At 43.0% G+C, this 19,105-nt stretch overlaps 1 protein-coding gene across 1 annotated transcript in view; it reads right to left on the bottom strand.

Annotated features, from left to right (window-relative positions):
- fras1 (Fraser extracellular matrix complex subunit 1) overlaps positions 1-19,105 on the bottom strand; it is a 101,451-nt gene that overhangs the window by 27,002 nt on the left and 55,344 nt on the right. Inside the window, exons 19-33 of the mRNA XM_029259455.1 lie at positions 17,460-17,600; positions 16,916-17,059; positions 15,238-15,390; positions 14,533-14,679; positions 14,256-14,402; positions 11,717-11,857; positions 9,694-9,834; positions 9,214-9,354; positions 7,681-7,951; positions 6,363-6,447; positions 4,399-4,719; positions 1,909-2,068; positions 1,291-1,469; positions 335-451; positions 116-230 (exon numbers count right to left, since the gene is read on the bottom strand). Coding sequence (XP_029115288.1) covers positions 116-230; positions 335-451; positions 1,291-1,469; positions 1,909-2,068; positions 4,399-4,719; positions 6,363-6,447; positions 7,681-7,951; positions 9,214-9,354; positions 9,694-9,834; positions 11,717-11,857; positions 14,256-14,402; positions 14,533-14,679; positions 15,238-15,390; positions 16,916-17,059; positions 17,460-17,600 — 2,403 coding nt within the window. The remainder of the gene's footprint in view (positions 1-115; positions 231-334; positions 452-1,290; positions 1,470-1,908; positions 2,069-4,398; positions 4,720-6,362; positions 6,448-7,680; positions 7,952-9,213; positions 9,355-9,693; positions 9,835-11,716; positions 11,858-14,255; positions 14,403-14,532; positions 14,680-15,237; positions 15,391-16,915; positions 17,060-17,459; positions 17,601-19,105) is intronic.

Below are 19,105 nucleotides of genomic sequence, written 5' to 3'. Positions count from 1 at the left end.
TTCCTACTACTTGTCTGGTTAAGTATTACAATATCAGTGGTAGTAGCTGCCTTTTAAGAGTTACAAAAATGTTGCCGTCTAACACATATTAATTAATACTAAAGATTTACTTCACCTTGATCCCTAGACAGCAGTTTGGTGATGTTGTAGACTAGCTTCTCACTCGGTGTCTCCTCATCCACAAAGGAGAGAGCAGAGGGGGTTAGTAATGTCACACGGTCTTCGAGAGCCTGCCATGGGAAACAAAATAGGACAAGAATGCAAAGAGCCTCAATAAAGACAACACATGTCAATCCTCTGTGTGTATTGCCACTGCACCAAATTTGCCACTTACTGTGATCTGCAGGTCAGACCCCTTGGCTAGTCGGGGGAAGCCAGGGATCTCAGGCACCACACCAATAAAGAAGGTCTGAATGTCACTGAGCATGTCTGGCTGGTCCTCACTTGATACCTAAAACATCGCAAACCCACCAAGAGAATAACCAGCACAGCTACAAATACCAAGTGTCTCTGCTGGATACAACACATGGAAATCATATGTTAAGAATTGAATCCTGAAACCAGAGGGACAGCTATTTTGTAATGACTGATTTAAGTAATAAATCACTTGAAATCCTCTGTAGCGGTATGAGTGGGTGAAATGCTCTGTAGTACTGGTATAATGCTGTATTCACTGTTCTCAAAGACCAAAGAAATTTGAGAAGTTACACATTTTAACCATTCAGACAATTTAGAAATTTATAAGGATATCTCAGGATCACTGCTAAATAACGTGGGAGTACTTGGGCACATTATCAATATTATAAAGCAGAATTAATATGAAACATCTGAAGCACAGTCTTAAAAAGTGTAAAGAAATATAAACACTTCTACTTTGGCTGATAGTAAACATATTTCTGCCAACTGTAACTGGAGGTGGTTCAGTGCCGCATGTAACTCAGCCATTTGTCGGGGAATGAATGTGATGTGCACTGTGTGCCAATAACCTTGATTGATGCATTAATTTGATCCTGAATTGATATAGTGAGAGTGAGACAGAATGAGACTGTTGGTGGAAGTAACATCAAGCGTGACCAACATCAGCGCTTTGCTTCCATCCATTAGGCACCATAGAATTTGAACCCTTCCCATCAGACAAATATTGAGCAATCAGCAACCGGAAGAAAAACAGACATACGCTTTGAGGAGTCTTTTGGTGGATGAGAAGAAAATAAAGGCTTGTTATAACATCCAAAAGAATTCTTTTCTTTTGGAGCCTTTGATGTGTGTGGTTTAAAGTTATGAGCTCACCTGAAACTCAAAGGTGTCCCTGTTGGCCCCGGGACCAAAGTGCCGATACCATACGATGCCCTCATTAACATCCTGCTGAGTGAAGGAGATGGTGGGGACAGAGGCCCGGCCATCGGGTAAGCGCTGCCACCCATCTGCAGGCCCGTCAGCTGGCATGGGCACCAGTAGCACCAGCTCACCTGCAGCAGAGGAATAGGGTTTTCTTGCTATCAAGTGCAACTACAGTTGTTCAACAGATTTTTTTTGTATCCAAAGGTGACTTATAAAACTCACTGTTTTACATTTCACCCCGTACATAAAGCTGGATATTTTAACGGTAGCAATTGAAGGTGCTCAAGGGTTTAAAACCACATGCAACTTCAAATGATTACATATGTCCATCTCCTTAACTCCTGCAACACCTGTAACATCTCAGTCCACATTGTTTATCGCAATGCTTTTTCCTTCCTCTACATAACATTACTTATGTTTTTTGTAGCTCTTTCTATGAAAGCTTATACACAAGAGCAAAATATTTGACTTGAATCAGCCTGTTAGAGAGCCTCTCAGTGCAAAGGTCCAAAACAACTAACACAAATGAGCAAACACACTTGTATGGCAGATACTTGGAGTCTGTACCATATCTAAGGCTTTCTTTGGAAGGGGTGATGGTGTAGAGCAACGGGGGGTCACCGGAGCCCATAATCTTGGGTCTCAGGTGGTTTCTGGTGATCTGAACCATCCCACCCTCTCTGACCCAGGCAGTAGGGTGGTACATCCTCTCAGCAGAGTGACCAGTCTGTGAAAGTGCAGCACACAAAACATCCTTTACATTCCAGATGAGGACATAATTATTGGGCGGCATAAAACAATGTCACAGGTTTTACGGAAAAAGAGTCCAGCCAGATTTTATCCATCTAGCAGTTATTGAAACTGCTGTTGGAACACAGCCCCTCACTTTCCTCCTCAAGACTATTGAAGTACACAAAGAAAAAGTCCCAGAAGATCTCAGTACTATCTCTGTTCCCAGGGCATCAAACACGCAGAAGAACAGTCACATGAGCACATCTCCGGTCCTTGAGTGTGGAGCATTTCAAGGGATTTTATCAGCAGAGACTGGTATTCAGATCTCCACGTGCAGGCAGCTTAAAAAAAATTTCTCCTCCTGGTCTCACTCTTCCACTGTTACTGGAACCCTTGAGTAATAACTTAGGACTGGAAATTTGTACAGTCTAGACATAAGATATTCCCCATACTTCCATTAAAAATGCAAAATACAAAGAGGAGTTTGAATTAGTAATTACTGTATAATGCCTGAAACTGAGATATTTCAGTTGGAAAATTAGAGGACATATAATGACTTGAACTAAACTAAAAGTCTGGCTCAGATGTTTGTTAGAAAGATGATAATCCTGTGTAATAAGGAGTTTTAAGGCAAGGTTGTGGTGCCAGTAGTGGTGGTGGGGGAATGTTGGTGTTCAGATAACCCAAGCTGTTTTCTGCCTCACTCTCACATCAAAGTGTCAACGTGAGTAAATGGGCACGTTTGCCTGGGTGCCAATCTACATCTTAGATTAATTATTACTGCCATGGAATAAAGAAGTCAGCTATTGTTTGAAAGCTGAATAGTGCAACGATTTCATACAAAGACTAACTGAACACAGGAGCTTTTTCCTGTGGAGCGTTCGAGATGACCTACATGTTTCCCAGGGGAAGGGGAAAAAAAAAATCAATCACTGCATGATTAAACCCTCTGTGCTGCACAGGCCTTTCAATAATCCATCATTCCAGACTTCTTTCATCAGAGGCAGGTCTTGGCACCACTGCACCTCTGTTGCTGTGACGAGTTAACCACCGTAAAGGCGATCCTGTGCTGAACCCTTTTAACATTCAGTTTGTGTTCCGCCATGTGCACACTACAATGTATCTCCCCAAGTTCTGCACACACTCGTCCTCCAGAGGTGTGAGGCTGCTTGATGGGGACTTGAGAGAAAGCATGACTGATAAACAGTTTGACATTTAGCTTAAAAAAAATAAGAAATGTAATGTTTGCATTGACATTAGACATAAAATCTGAGAACAGCTGGTTTGCAGATAGTTTTAAAGCATTGTCATAATACAGAATGGAATTTTTTTTCAAACTACTCTATAGAGACCTGATTTCCTCAAATAAAGCTATTTCTATACACACACACACACACACACTTTCTGAACTGCTCGCCCCATACGGGGTCGTGGGGAACCAGAGCCTAACCCGGCAACACAGGGCGTAAGGCCGGAGGGGGAGGGGACAGACCCAGGACGGGACGCCAGTCTGTCGCAAGGCACCCCAAGCGGGACTTGAACCCCAGACCCACCAGAGAGCAGGACCCGGTCCAACCCACCGCGCCACCGCGCCCCGCGCCCCCGCTATTTCTATACTTCAGATGCAAAAGGAAGCTATATTAATTATTCCATCAATACCATGGCAAACCCCATCTGTAAGGAAATTCACATACAGGATTTGCCATGCTAAACTCAAAATGAAGTAAAACAAAAAGTAAACTCACATTGTTTCACTCTGTTGGACAGAAAGGTGAACTCAAAATGAACTTCTTCAAAACCACAACAATCCGCGAGAATTACAGTCTCCTGCAGAACCTGCATGCCTTTCGGTACTTGAGGAAAGAAACCTGAGAGCGGGCCTTTAAAAATCCCACAACTGCTATTGAGGCTAATCCGAAAAGCTGTTAGGACTGCTGAAGCACTAATTTGACAGATGCTTCTAGAAGCCCGCAGGGCCAAACATGGTGAAGGTGCTGGAGGTGGTGGGCGGTTTTGGGGGTTGGGGGCAAAGCAGCCCAGAAGTCCTGGCCGGGATCTGATGTGACTCCAACAGATGCTCACAATCTGTCTAGACATTACCTCTGTGACAGCATGTATTGCTTTGTTCCAGTTCCCCTAGGCGCTGTGCAAAAGTGATCATCACATAAGATGTATTGGTGCTTTGCCAGTTGTGTTACAGCATGAAGACCAGGGTCCTAATCTCATATTGCTTGTCTTGAACCACACAACAGCTTCTGCAGAACACACCTGTTGTCAGGTATTATACAGCAAACAGAATACATTGCAGTCTTCCTTGTACTGTACCGTGTCCGCCACGTGAACATGAACCAGCAGATTCTGGTAACTGTAGCCATCGGTGATCTGCAGTAGTAGCCTATCCTGTGGCTGGTCTGATCCATCGTGGACATACTGTAGCTGTTCGCGGACTAGCTCCTCCAGGCGGAAGTGTTGCAGTGACCGGTTACTATGGAGATGTACGAGCCAGCCATGTCGGGGTGGATCCTGCACTGAGATCAGCACATCCTGAGGGTTGTCGTCATCCTCAATTTGCAGCACCGAACTTGTAATGAGTATCTTCTCTCCCCTGTTCACCAACACGGGCTGGTTGATCACCACATGCGGGGCCTGTGAACCATAGAGAGCTAAATGAACTGCTGCACAGACAGCATATGAAGGACTGAACTTGTTCTCCACAGTCTTCACCGCTGGGGACTAAATATTTGCACTGTCAAGTATGGCCCATCATCTGTGGCCCCATGCTTTATGGTGTGCTGATGCAAGAGGAATTTGTTAAGCCAAGCTTCCATAAGTGAGCAGCATTTGAGCCGTACCATGTCGATCAGGAGTATAAACACAGACTACCCTGTTGTAGTGAGCCTGCTTTTTTTCAGCCCAGTCTTGAAACAGAGGCAGACCACCTACTCTGCAAGTGCAGTTCTTTGTCAGACATGAAGGAAAGTACAAAAAGGACATTGTTACTATATTCAAATGATTGAAATCATATTTAAAAGTGCATTCTGAATAAGAACAGCCCTGAGACTAGGGATACAATCATCCCAACATGGAATCTGAGCACTTCACACACTGAATGAAACTCATCCTCACAAATGCTTCAGTTCAGTACAAGACCACCAGTACAGAACCGCCCACACCACTGTCCTCCAACACAGTGGGCTGAGAATGCCTTTGTGTTCCTTATCGTTCCAGTCAAACGTGACCAGCTGGAGGAGAACTTCTGTAGTGCTGCCAGACTGCTCACCTCAAGCAGAAAAGCCTAGAGACTATGCCAGGCTGGCATGTTGTGACAGGAAATGCACACCGCTGCTGCGGTTTAGAAGGAGGCTGAGACTAACACACTGCCCTGCTGCATGCCCTGACATGACTGCTACTTGATAAAGGTCTGTCTTTCATGTTTCCCAGTTCCACCGAGACCAGGGGGGTTGTGTATGGTGAGGTCTGTCATGACATGGATCTCAGAAATGCAGAAACCTTTGGGGAAAGGAAAACATTTATTGTTTTATTCTGTTTCATTGTGAGTTTGATTTCCAGATCAGAGAAGCAGAACATTTAGGTTTACACCTATTCCCTTATGACACTGAACACCTTGCCATAAAATAAGCTTTTTCAAAAATCCTAGGTTGTAAGAAACTGACAAAATATAAGACAAAATGACAAATACGTGATCACAGCTTTTTGTGAGTACCTCCATTGTCCTGAGAGCATGGAGGAGGAAAAGGACATAAAGGAAAATACTAGTAATTCCTTACATCCTTACATAAAATCTGAATCTTATTATAGGTCTGTGTGAACAAGTATCAAATTAGAATTTACCGTAAAGCTATGCATTTCTTGCTCAGATAATCTTAGGTGTGAAGGCTTAGCTGTAGTTTAAACATCATTTTACGCACAAAGAAAAGCCTCATTTCTGACAGAAAAAAAAGATGCCACGTGATATCACATATGTGATGACATATGGTATCAGTAGTAATCAAACCACATAATGACATGCATCGCAAGACCCTGTACTGTATGTGCCCCGGTAACCTCCATCCCACTAGGTTAACACATCAGATAAGGGGAGCTGCATCTTTATATTATAAAACTTGTCTCTCCAACAAACTTAAAAAGGCCCCTTTTCTTCCTGCCAGACATCCGGTTGTGAAGGTGCTAAGACGTTGTCCTACTGGGCATTGCTATCTGAGGAAGTACAGATAAAAACTAAAGCTATCGTGTGTTACCTGGATGAGAGGCGGTCTGGGCACATTTACCTGCAGTGAAACTGCCTGGACATTGATGGTTTTCGGCTCAGAGGAAAGATGTGGGTCGGCTGCCCGCAATACAAAGTGTCCACGCCTGCAGAAACACGGGACTGCCTGTCAATCAGCGGCACATTAAAGAAAAAGGAAGAATAAAATGCTGAGACCGTGGCTGATTGTGACCTGTGAGAACCATGGAGAACAGCAATGTCCATGAGCAAATGGACCTTGGACAGGATTGTTAGGTTTGATCAGCTCTCTCAAGGTGCTGAGGTAATGGACAGAGGACTAGTTCCTCTCTACTAAACACATAAGCATCAAAGGCTTCACCTGAACTCTGAAAACCAAACACAAATCCTGTTTACAGAAAAAGAAAACCACTGGACCCAGGCAGCCGACTAAAATGTATAGCTGTAACAATGGGCACAGTGTTAAATATTATCATTTTAAAATATGGCCAAAGGCAAACGTTACTATGTTAAGAATGTTAAAATGAAAACTATCCCTCCAAATTACTGCACACAGTTTTTGGGCATTACAGACTGTAACTAACAAGTAGAGATTTAAGTCATTTGCAGCAGCAATCTGAACCCAAATGAAAACCTGTTCACAGTCTAAATGAATCTATTGATTAAAACTTAAAGTAGCAGACAGTACATCCTTTAAATGTATGCACAGGCTTCCTAAATGGCATAGAGCAAGTTGTACAGGGCATACCATGCTTTGAGATGTAGATCACCTGTAGGGAAATGTGTGGCTATGTCCATGCATAGAGCTGCATAATCTGCAATGTGTGAAATGGCCATTAGCTGAATGGATGCTGAACTGGAGGAGCACTACCATCAGTGCTTGCCACTAGAAATGGCAAGTGTAGAGGGGGGTAAACTGCTTATAGTACATTTACATTTACTCAGTTAGCTAATGCTTTCCTCCAAAGCAACTTACACAGTTAATCTACCTATAGTTACTCACCCATTTATACAGCTGGATAATTTTACTAGAGCAATTTAATGTAAGTCAAGGGTACTACAGCCAGAGGTGGGGCTCAAACCTGCAACCTTTGGGTCCAAAGGGAGAAGCCCTAACTACTCCTACTACAGCTGTACACTAGTAAAAGATAAACTAAAATATGTTACGAATCATAGAATCAAGCCTGTTTTTATCAATTCCCAGGACAAGCTTGCAGTCATGCTGAAGTAGGGGCACCCACAAATGTAATTTGACTACCAGTAATCACAAACAAAGAAATCTCATCCTTGTGCAGTGACTGAAACATGATAGTCAAAGAGATCATTTGAGAAAGAAAAAAGGGATGTTCAAGATGACTCACTGTGACTTATCCCTGTTATGGGAAAAGCGAACGGCACCATTCTTGAGCTCCATGTAGGTGAAGGTGTCCTCCTTGTACAAGCTTGCCTCTTTCCCATCCACAAGGTAGAAAAGACGTCCGTTAGTAGGAGTCTGGATAAGCTTGAAAATCAAGCTCTCTGTACCACCATCTGGGTCCTGAGCCGTCATCAAGGATAGGTCCAGAGGCCTGGTTCCGCCAATCCCTACCAGCAGGGAGTTCTTCACGTGCAGTACTGGTGCATAGCGGTTCACTGTAAGGACATTAATAGACAACATGCATGAAGAAAGTGAAATAAGTTAAAAGTGATTTTTTCAAGTAACCATTGTGCAATGATAATCTTAGGGATAACTCTGGGGAATCAATCAGCTGAAACACAGAAGATCTGACGATTTTTCCAGTAGTAAAATCTCTTGTATATTTCTACTTTTATTTGTATTAGTAATTTTAAACATGGCATTTTAAACCAATTCTACAAACGTTTTGAGTGCAGCACATTTTGTTTCAATAGAGAATCAGTTGAGAAATCTGCAGATAGATCGGATGAAAAAAAAATGCTCCCATTTGCAGCTTTTTGGGAATTTCACAGCCCCTCTGAAGCCACTGTCTTAAACAATCACACTTGAATTAAAAGTTCTGAGATACTATTCAAGTTCAATTGTTACATACTAAAGTTCACTTTCCAAACATTATCGAATAAAGTCTCTACTGACTGTTGATAACTGCTTTTCGTAATGCAATTTCATGACTATTTGCAGCCTGTCCTGATAGCATAAGGCATAAAATGGGGTACAGCCTGAATGGGACACCAGTCTATTGACAGGCAATCACACGCACTCATTCATTCTCACATGCTCACACACACTGTCTGAAACTACTTGTCTCCAGCAGGGTCGCAGCGCACCAGAGCCTAACCCGGTAACACAGGGCGCAAGGCTGGAGGTGGAGGGGACACACCCAGGATGGGATGCCAGTCCATCACAAGGTACCCCAAGCAGGACTCAAACCCCAGACCCGGAGTCAACCAAGCCCGCTGAGCCAACACGCCCCCTGCAAACACCCTCACATGCTCACAGTAAGGGCACTTCAGTGAAAAGGTCATCTGAAATGCATGTCTTTGGACTGCTAGAGGAAGCAAGAGCAATCGGAAGAACCCATATAGAACCTCACACAGACTGAGCCAGAGTTGAACACATGGCACTTGTGCTCTAAATATATATTTGCTATTTCTGTATTAGCTTCTCTTGCAGAGCATTGTAAGAGGTATGCTACCAGGGGCAGCTGTTACAGGTTTGAACCCCAGCTACAGTACTTCTGAATAAGGCACTTACCCTAATTTGCTCCAGAAAAATTACCAAGCTGTATAAACGGGTTGATAATAATTGCAAGTAGCTTAATATTGTAAGTTGCTTTGGAGAAAAGTGTCAAATGCAAGAGATGGTTCATAGTGTCATAGATAAGCTCATCGGGGGGAAGACTGAGAAAGAAATCCCTAAAGCAAAAGGTGCACTGTACCTCGACAGATTCTATTCACTGCATCGGCATAAAAGTCACGTCCGCAGTCCGCAGCACACAGCCCATCCTTGAGGAAGGTGTTCTCACCACACGCTTTGCATCGCTGAATCCCCTCACATACCATACAGTCTGCTGGGCAAGCTGGGAAAGAGAAACACTTGTTGAGGAAACAGTATAAGAGGAGAATTATTGGTTTGCAAGCCGAGTCACATTAAATCACAAATACAATATAAATGATAGTGACACTCAGACTTCTGCAGTGTTTTACCATGTGATTGTCCTGATATCACCATTCCAACAGAGGGTGAGAGGTCAATCAGAAAGATTATTGTTCCCAAGTTAATTCACTCACCCAAATCTTTGCTGCTGTAATAATCTATCACAAGGCTAATTCCCCATTCAGCTCACATAATTGGACACATTTGTCAGCTTTCTGCCAGACAGTATCAGCCATGTCTAACCATGGGAATGTGAACTCACCAGTACACTGTTGCAGAGCGGAATCCAGAAAGAAGCCCCTCCCACACTCCCGAAGGCACCTCCCTCTCAGTGTCACAAAGGACCTTTGGCATCTCCTGCACCGGCCTGGACCCTGACAGTCCTCGCAGTGCTCATCACATCCTGACACACAGAGAGATGAGGAAATCAGCAAAAGCTGTAGGTTTCCCACAGACCCCAAGGCTACACCAAGAACAGACAGACCCACAATGTGCCGGAGTTGTGAAGCTCTTTGGTGAGGCTGGATTAGCAGTGTCCAGTTCAAATGTTGTATTGTAAAACCTGCTGGAAAGCCAGTGGCTCTGACTTAATTGTAGTATTTAGAAGTGGATAACTGAACACGTTTTTAATTACTGTTATGACATGAAAGCAAGAGAGAACAGTCATACCCCGCATAATGTCCTATCGAACTACATCCGTTAGCTTATACGTCCATGGTCCCATAAGAAAAGAATAGAAATTAAAGAAGAATTTCAGACAGAGGGAGGTAGCGGATGCAAGCGGCTTTTAAGCAGCCATACGCACACACGTGATTGCCCAGAGAGGTGACTGTGCTGCCGGGCGTACGACGTTAAATTACCTATAGTCTATAATACACTATACATATGTTTTGAGTCATAATAAACACCTGTGTAACTGGTTTACGTTTGAAGGTTATTGTAATGTACTTTGAATCATTATTACCTTATTAACAAAATAAAAAGTTTACTGTACAGTACAGTACTGTACAACAATACGTGTGTGATCACGCATTAGCAGCATCGCTGCAGCAGGGCAGCATCCCGTTCATTCAAGTTTACTCTGCGTATCTTGTTCCATTATCCTGTCTCCATATTCAGGTTTTTATAAGTCATCCACACTTAAGTTCATAACGGGTCCAAAACGGAGCTCAACCAGCCACAGTGATAGCAACAGCAAGGAGATATGGAAGAGGATTGATTTGGATGAGGAGGCAAAGATTATTAGACAGTATGAAGGTGGAAAATTGGTCAACGCTATCGCACGTGATTTCCAGAAGTCACACTAGACCATCACGACGATCCTGAAAAGCAAAGAAAAAAAATTCTTCACGCGGTGAAGGGGTCTGCTTTCACGAAGGCTACGAGATTGACGAAGATGAGGGAGGGCCCAGTATCGGGAAAGTTGCTGAGTACGTGGATCGAAGATCAAACACAAAAGTGAATCCCTCTCAGCACCATGACCATCACGACTAAGGCAAAAAAGTTTATTTGAGATGCTGAAAGAGAAGGCAGGACCCGAATATGATGCAGAATTTACCGCTAGCTCTGGATAGTTTAAGAATACTTTAAGAATTGCTATGTGCTACATAATGTTAAAGTCAGCGGCGAGTCGGCGAGTGCTGATACCAAGGCAGCGTACCGAGTACTGTACAGTAATGTAAAGTTGTACAGGTATTGACTGAACTTACTGTTCCCATACAACAACAACAACAACAAAAGGGTTGTTTGAACAACGTCCAAATCGTACAACGTCATATTTCTCAGAACGTATCTAGGACATTATACAAGGCATGACTGTAATACAAATACATTTCTATTCATAGGAAATTGTGATCAACCCACAGTCATAGTTTCTACACCTTTGCTGCCTCATTTATCCTGGGCTGTGGATTCAGACATCAGTTCAAATCTAGCACTTTGTGTAGAGCTTGCAGGTACTCCCTGTGTTTTTGAGTGGGTTTCTTGAAGGTGCTTTGGTTTCCTCCCACAGTCTAAAGATGTGTTGCAAATGTATGGGTAAGTCTAATCATCTTTATGTGACTGAGTATCTGTGTTACATTGTTGTATGGTGTGTAGATCACAGAGACTCTAAGTAGCTTAGTGTAGTGTATCTGGCATTGTGAGTCACTTTGGACAGAGGTGTCAACTAAATACAAATTAATAACACAGTCTTTAAACGTTTTAAGAAGTGCTCAGAATCCCTGATAATAACGACCAACAAAACAGATAGCTAAAAAACCCAAAATGGGCAGTACAGTACTGACTTAGACAGGTATCCCCCTCCTGGTAGGAGCCTTCTGCACAGTCCTGGATGCACACGCCATCCTGTAGAACATGTCCCTCCATGCACTGAAGGCAGTCAGTGTGCAGTGGGCCTTTGCAGGCATTGCAGCTCCAGTCGCACTCTGCAATACACCCAGACATGTGTGTTCCAATGATTTGCTCTTGACAAAATGTAGTTACCGCCCGTTTTTCATGGTGCAGCTGGAAAAAGGCAGAGGTGACCACCTCCTTGGGGGTCAACCCAGCAATGATGACAGCTGGTGAACATACACGGCTGAAGTACTGCAAAATTCCAAAAAAGCACAAATAACCCTTCTCCAAAGCATATTTAAAGGGGTGTGCTGCTGAAGACTGCGCAGCTCAAGGTCACGAAATTCTGGTGACATTTAATATGTTGCTATGTTATTATGTTAATATGTTATTTGTTCCAGTAAAAAGTGCAATATAAGCACAGAAGCACTGCAAACTTTAAGACTGGAGTTGTATGAATTACTTTTATTCAATTTCTGTTCCATATCCTCTTTCCCAGAGCTGACAAGGCAACAGCTCAATCTCATTTCATTTTTGCTCAGCTCCTGAAAGCTGCAGTTTTGTCCAGCGCGTGAACAATGTGCTTTAAGCACCTGGTCGACCACCTGCTGGAATCACTCTCAGGAAATGAAACTTTCCTACATTACCTTTCTAAAGCTTGTAATGAAGGTATTGTGTGTTTTGTTCCTTGGCTACCATGGTGGTTTATGCCTCCCAACCAAAGCAAATCTCTTTAAATCCGCTTTTTCTTGGAAAACAAGAAGAGTACAGGGGAACAGGACCACATCTGTGTTCACATCTCCGTAATTAGAATCTAAACACTGAACTGCACAATTAACTGTTTCCTTTCATAAGCATACATTATGGAGAATTGCATGACACAAAGATCGATGCCTGTGGTGAATCAAAGGGTACTTAGATAAGGACTGGGTAAGTACTAAATAAACAGAAAAATTCCACAATGCCTTCAATCTTGGTTTATCATTTTCTGTGTTTTTTTCTCCTGCAACGCAACTGTCCGGCACCACACAATACCAATATAAAGCTTTTAAGAAATTCCAAAAACAAAAAAATGACTGAATATGCAAAAAATACATATTTAATTTAGTGTACATTGCTGTACAGAACATTAATACATTCGGTTTAAAGTTTTTATTTGCCATTCCAACATAATCTCAAAATCTCCAACGAAGAGAAGAGCTTCAGCAATAACATGGATCCATTGACAAAATAATAGAGAATAAATCCAATGGAGTCTGAAACACACTAATCCATGTACGGTGGGTCCCCTATTTATGAACTTAATTGGTTCCAAGAGCTGGTTTGTTAATTGAAATAAACTCAAATGAGACGCGAAGCATGTGAGGGGCTCCTCATCAACTCTACGCACTGCTGCAAGTTTAATATGCGCCAGCAAAAATGATGGGATTGGACAAATTGACCGTGCTTTGAGAATCATCTGTGCATCTGCAACTGTTGGTGTGTTGTGAAATGCACTTTGTTTACTCTGAGTTCTGTGTTGTTTTGGAGAAAAGAATCTGAAAAATGAATAACTGTAAATGTAAATATGAGCAGGGGGTGCAGTGGCGCAGTGGGTTGGACCGGGTCCTGCTCTCTGGTGGGTCTGGGGTTCGAGTCCCACTTGGGGTGCCTTGCGACGGACTGGCGTCCCATCCTGGGTGTGTCCCCTCCAGCCTTACGCCGAGTTGCCAGGTTAGGCTCCGGTTCCCCGCGACCCCGTATGGGACAGGCGGTTCCGAAAATGTGTGTGTGTGTGTGTGTGTGTGTGTGTAAATATGAGCAACATGACTGCTGGATGGGCTGGGAGGCAGTAGCGTTGTTTTTTTTGGACTTTCTCTATCCCACTGGGAAAAACAGCCTTGTGCACATGCCTGCCTCTTCTAGGGCTCTTACTTGGGAATTTATGACCCAGAGAAAGAACAGAGTGCTGACAAACTTAAGATTGGCCATCACTATCTGTCATCCGGGGGGGGCAGTGGCGCAGTGGGTTGGACCGGGTCCTGCTCTCCAGTGGGTCTGGGGTTCGAGTCCCACTTGGGGTGCCTTGCGGTGGACTGGCGTCCCGTCCTGGGTGTGTCCCCTCCCCCTCCGGCCTTACGCCCTGTGTTACCGGGTAGGCTCTGGTTCCCCATAACCCCGTATGGGACAAGCGGTTCAGAAAGTGTGTGTGTGTGTGTGTGTATCCGTCATCCAAATGGGTTAAGCTTTTGTGTGAAATTTGAATTGGTATGCTAGCTCTATTTAACAAAAGTACTCTCAAATACCTCTCAAATAAGTTTTAACAGTGAAAAGTTTATTACTTGGAAATTCGTAACTCAGGGACCCAGTGTACAGCACTAAAAAGTAACATTTGTTTCAGTCCTTGAAATAAATTTGAGACTGAAGAAATGCATTCTCAGACAGACAAAGAGATCACAGCGTACCCGCTGGCTACAGCAGAAACGAAGCACTGCGCTGTGACAACGTTACCTCTGCATGTGCGAGTGGTGGAATTGAGGTAGTACTGGTGAGCGCAGCTCTCGTACTGACACTCTCCAAAGAGCAGAACTTTTGCTGGGTTCCTGCAGGACGTGCACACTCCTGCCATTTCACATGTCAGACACTGGCTGTCACAAGCTGCAAATAACACACAGTTGATACGATTTACATTTTGAGTGAATGAAACAGGATAGATGTTCCAGCATGAAAATAATCACGGCAAAGTCTCTCATTGGATTTATTGAGATATGCGCTGCTCGGCACCCACCCTGACACACTCGGTCCATGTTGGCAAAGTATCCTGAAGGACACATAGGTGCACAGATGCCAGAGGGGCTTAGGAACATAGGGGGAGGACAAGAAGTACAGGAGGAGGGGTCCTCGCCATTGCAGCTCTCACAGGAGAAGTGGCACTCTTACAAAGGCAGAAACACCTCCACGTTAGGCAACATTACTTCCCAATAAAGACTGAAACATATAGAGAAAGCATTATACTCTTTTGTCTTGTAGCCCTATTGTTAGCGTTATCTACATAACATCTGCAGCACAGGTTGGCGTAGCATGGGGCATCGTGATAGAGTTGCTGCCTTATACTCAAAGGACACAGGTTCAGATCCCACTCCTGCTGTAGTACCCTTGAACAAGGTACTTATCCAGAATTACTCAAGTAAAAATTTTCCAGCTATATAAATGGATAAATCACTATAGGTTAACTTTCTGAGCTGCTTTGGACAAAGGCATCATGCAAATAAATATCAATTTAAGTGCTTGTGAATTTTAAAAGTACTGCTTATTTTGCTAAAAAGTTATTACATCCTAGTGGGAAAAGTCTGTATTAAAAATTTGCCCTAAAACAAAAAGGCGCACAAAACAGCTTTATTTAACGGCTGTATAAGAAAGATATGTATCTGTCTGCATCCCTTTTAGGTACAGTACAGTGTAATCCAGTGATTTAGATTCGAGTCACACTTACTTTTACAGGCTCCATGGCTCTCATAGTACCCTGCAGGGCAGCGAGGGACACACCGATCCCTCAGCAGCAAGTTCTGCGGACTCTTACACCAGAGACAAACGCTGCTGTCACTGCTCACATCAGCTACACAGTGCTGGCAGCTCATATGGCATTCTGACAGGGAGAAAGGAGGAGGAAGCAGGGAAAGGTGAACAATAATCTTATCTGTGCTGCCTGCATCTGATTGTCAAGGACCAGGGTAGAAACTGAGCGATAAACACCTACAGATAAAAGTCTGAATGAAAATAAAAGACAATGCCAAGGATTCAGCCTGCAGAAAGAAGGAGATTAAGTAGGTACAGGAGCTATATTTGTATTCAACCCTGCTTCTACCCAACATAAAGGTACTCTCTCGCAGGACTAATAGCGCAGCCTCTCATGTTATCGGCATAAAATATAGGAGCTTTGGGTTTTAGACAATGCTCTTATTTTTCACATTCTTATTTGCTGAAAGGAATGAATCGTGAAAACCTGGATTACTGTCCAAAAAAAACACAGACAAAAAGAAATTGCTACCACAAGTATGCAAGTTCCACTGCAAGTACCAAAGCAAAAATGCATGTTCTCTTTAATGCAACAAGACATGTTTTGTGACACAAAGTTCATGTAGCACAGCTCCGGGGAACTGCTACGGAGCAGCCAGAGACACAGAGCCAGGGAAAGAGACAAACCCAGAATGCAAGGCATTCTGTGATGTGATTGTACATGGCAGACACCTATCATTTCAGCACTATCTTCCAATGGTGTTATTTTGGGAGAGAAGAGAGTAGACCCAAGGCCTGGCTAATGCCATAAAACTTGCCTTTTACGTTCCTGGATCTTATTTTACTAACCTTTCCGCACTGCTCACCAGAGGATCACAGTAATCAAAATTTCAATTAAACCTGATAATTTAATTCACCTCCCTAACATTCCTAACCATCTGATGTTTAGGGATGGTATCTGGTATTGCTCGAGTTGTCCTGAGCAAAAATGGATATGACAGAACAGTTTGAAGCACAATACCTTTAAGGTATGTGCAACAGCATACATACAAACATATCTAGCGTAAAGATATTTTTTCCATTCAAACGACAACGAGATACCGATTCCTAACTTCAGCTCTGCAGTGACAGCAGCGATTCAGAGCAGATCTTATTCCATTTACCCAAACCCTCTGGTGCAGGCAGAGTCAGTATGCAGATTTTGCGACTTCCCGTCAACCTGTTAAACTAATGACTGTCATAAGAGTTATCATTCATCTGTATCACAATGTGTCATTTCTGCAACATAAAGTCTCCTCCTGACGAGTCCTACTCTACCAGCGTAGAAAATATAGTAGCAACAGATTAAACTCAATCAATACTCATTTATATCAGAAATGATACATTATAGCATCAAACTCTCCAACATATTAACATCATTCATCAAACTGATAGAGCAGAAGAAGGTGGTAAGAGCATTGCAACAGTATATTTTTTTTTAGCTGAGAGAAGTATTTTAGCAGATATCCTTTTTACATCGTTTTAGCTGGGCACTCCTGTAGGTTGATGCTCTACGGAATAACCCAGGGCTCGATCACATGACTACAGGATTATAAATTCACCCCACACCCACCAGACCCACAGACAGTGGACCTGTTTGACATAATTTTACACACCAGCACAGTATTCCACAGTTCTGAGGTACTGTCCCTTGGGGCAGCTGGTCCTGCAGTGGCCATTGGACAGCTGGGACTGGGACAGGCAGGCTGTGCAGTCTGCTTCAGAAGAGCCAAAGCAGTCTTTACAGGATGGGTGGCAGGCTGGAGGAAGAACGGGGGGCAGAATTCCATTAAAAGTGACCAAAGAACTTATAAATGACCAGCGCAATATCAAAAAAACTAGGCAAACAAATCAAGATTGTTTTGCAACAACTGCTGCAAAATGTCTTCAGACGCTTCGAAATAAGTTTTCTATAACCAGAAAACAGCAACCTCCAACCCTAGTAACAGATGGCAACAGATACAGTAAGGTATACCTGCGAGAAAACAAACTAAACACTTCATACAACAGAAACATATAAACGTAGTTCCTTCAATGTTCATGTTTCAGACCTTCACTCTCTATATGAAGAGACCAGGACATAACATTCCAGAAGGTTCTTCTGTGTTGACCACAGAGGCTACTGGTTGTCAGCAGCTGAGGAACAATGAAGGCCCTCACCATAGCAGACTCCATCCTGGCTGTAGAAGCCCTGGGGACAACTCTCGAGACACTGGCCCTGGTGCAGGTGAAGTGGGGGGATGCAGGCAGTGCAGTTCTGATGACTTCCATATGTGCATTGCAAGCACGTACCATGACACTCTGTGAGGAACAAGAGAAGCAAATAATCACTGTTTGATATGCATCATTGCTGCTGTTTTTCCCTCCAGGGTGAAAACCAAATGCACACAGTATGTTCAAAGTAAACAGGGTAGAGATATAGACAGCAGTTATGGGAATTGATTGCTCTCTCACACTCTCTTCCCAAATGAGAGCTGTCTAACTTCAGCCACGGCTCTTAATTGTCTTAATATACACCATCAAGGTGACTCATTAAATCGATTAAGAAAACAGAATGCTCAGACTGAATGAAAGCCAGGTGTGCCATATTTCTGCATGAAAGGAGCTGACAATTTAGTTCTAAATAAGAAAAACAAGCACACAAACTTAAGATTATTCCTCTTGGAGGAAGGCTGTCCGTGGTGTTCTCTCCAGCATCTGTGGGCATGGTAGCAACTAAAAAGCATGGGGGATGCTGCCAATATTTTAACCAGGAGAGATGTCACAGCTCAAGCTGTGCTCTAAACTCCCACAGCAGCACAGAGGACTCAAGGCAATGACACCAACACCGTCTCCATAACAGAATGAAGCAGACCATTAATAAATCATTCTCATTTCTTTTTCTGCTTATTATAGATTATCTTTTTCAAGGACAGAGAACAGTAGTGATTTCAGAGTTTTCTAGCCCTTCTTTTAAGTCATATTTTCACCAGTACTGTTTTCTTGTGCTTCAGCACTGGGGTAAAAGTCAGATTTGTTTTCTTGATTTAAATTCTCTAAGGTTACAGGGTCTGCATATTAAATTATTTACATGCTTCTAGCAGGCATTCCAAAGTACTTTCTCGAAGGACAGCCAAGACTTGAAAAAATCACAGTCAGGTACTGTGACCTTCTAGAAAGACACTTTCCAACCGATGATTCACCGACTCATTAGCCAGGTCCTTATGTGCCCCGTTTCCAACCAAGAAGAACTGGTACAGCATTTTTTCTCCTCTTTCCTGTTGCGGTCGACAGGCTACTTGATCACAGTCAAGCAACAGAATCCTGTATTCTGTCTCCAGTGATCAGGGGACTCCTCCTCAAGCCTTTACATAAACTGTCAACAGGGGGATGGTGGGGGAGTTGGAAATTCTGCACTGCCATGCGCCCCACACAGAGGAGCCAGGAGGAAGCCACGCATCTGTCTGAGCTTGCTCTCTCCACACAATGAACACCATTGTATCTTCAAGCCCCTGTGTTGTTCCAGGCTGCACTGTAATATTATGAAACTAATTTTACCTGGCAAGTGATGATATACAAAATTATGTTATATAAAGATTACAAATTTAATTAGCATGTCTATGACTTTAAAGTCTACATTAAATTACAGTTGAAAAGAAAAGGCAAAGCATTAAAAACTATTATTCTGGCACAAAATATATAAACCTACTTTTAAACATATACACATACCACTACACTACAATTATGTAATTATATACACTATAATTATAACTCTATATATATAAAATGCAAAGTACATTGAACACTGATAAAAAGAAATAACCATC

This window comes from Scleropages formosus, chromosome 17 (assembly GCF_900964775.1).
Source record: "Scleropages formosus chromosome 17, fSclFor1.1, whole genome shotgun sequence".
NCBI classification, from domain to species: domain Eukaryota; kingdom Metazoa; phylum Chordata; class Actinopteri; order Osteoglossiformes; family Osteoglossidae; genus Scleropages; species Scleropages formosus.
This window is presented reverse-complemented; position numbering and strand designations above follow the sequence as displayed.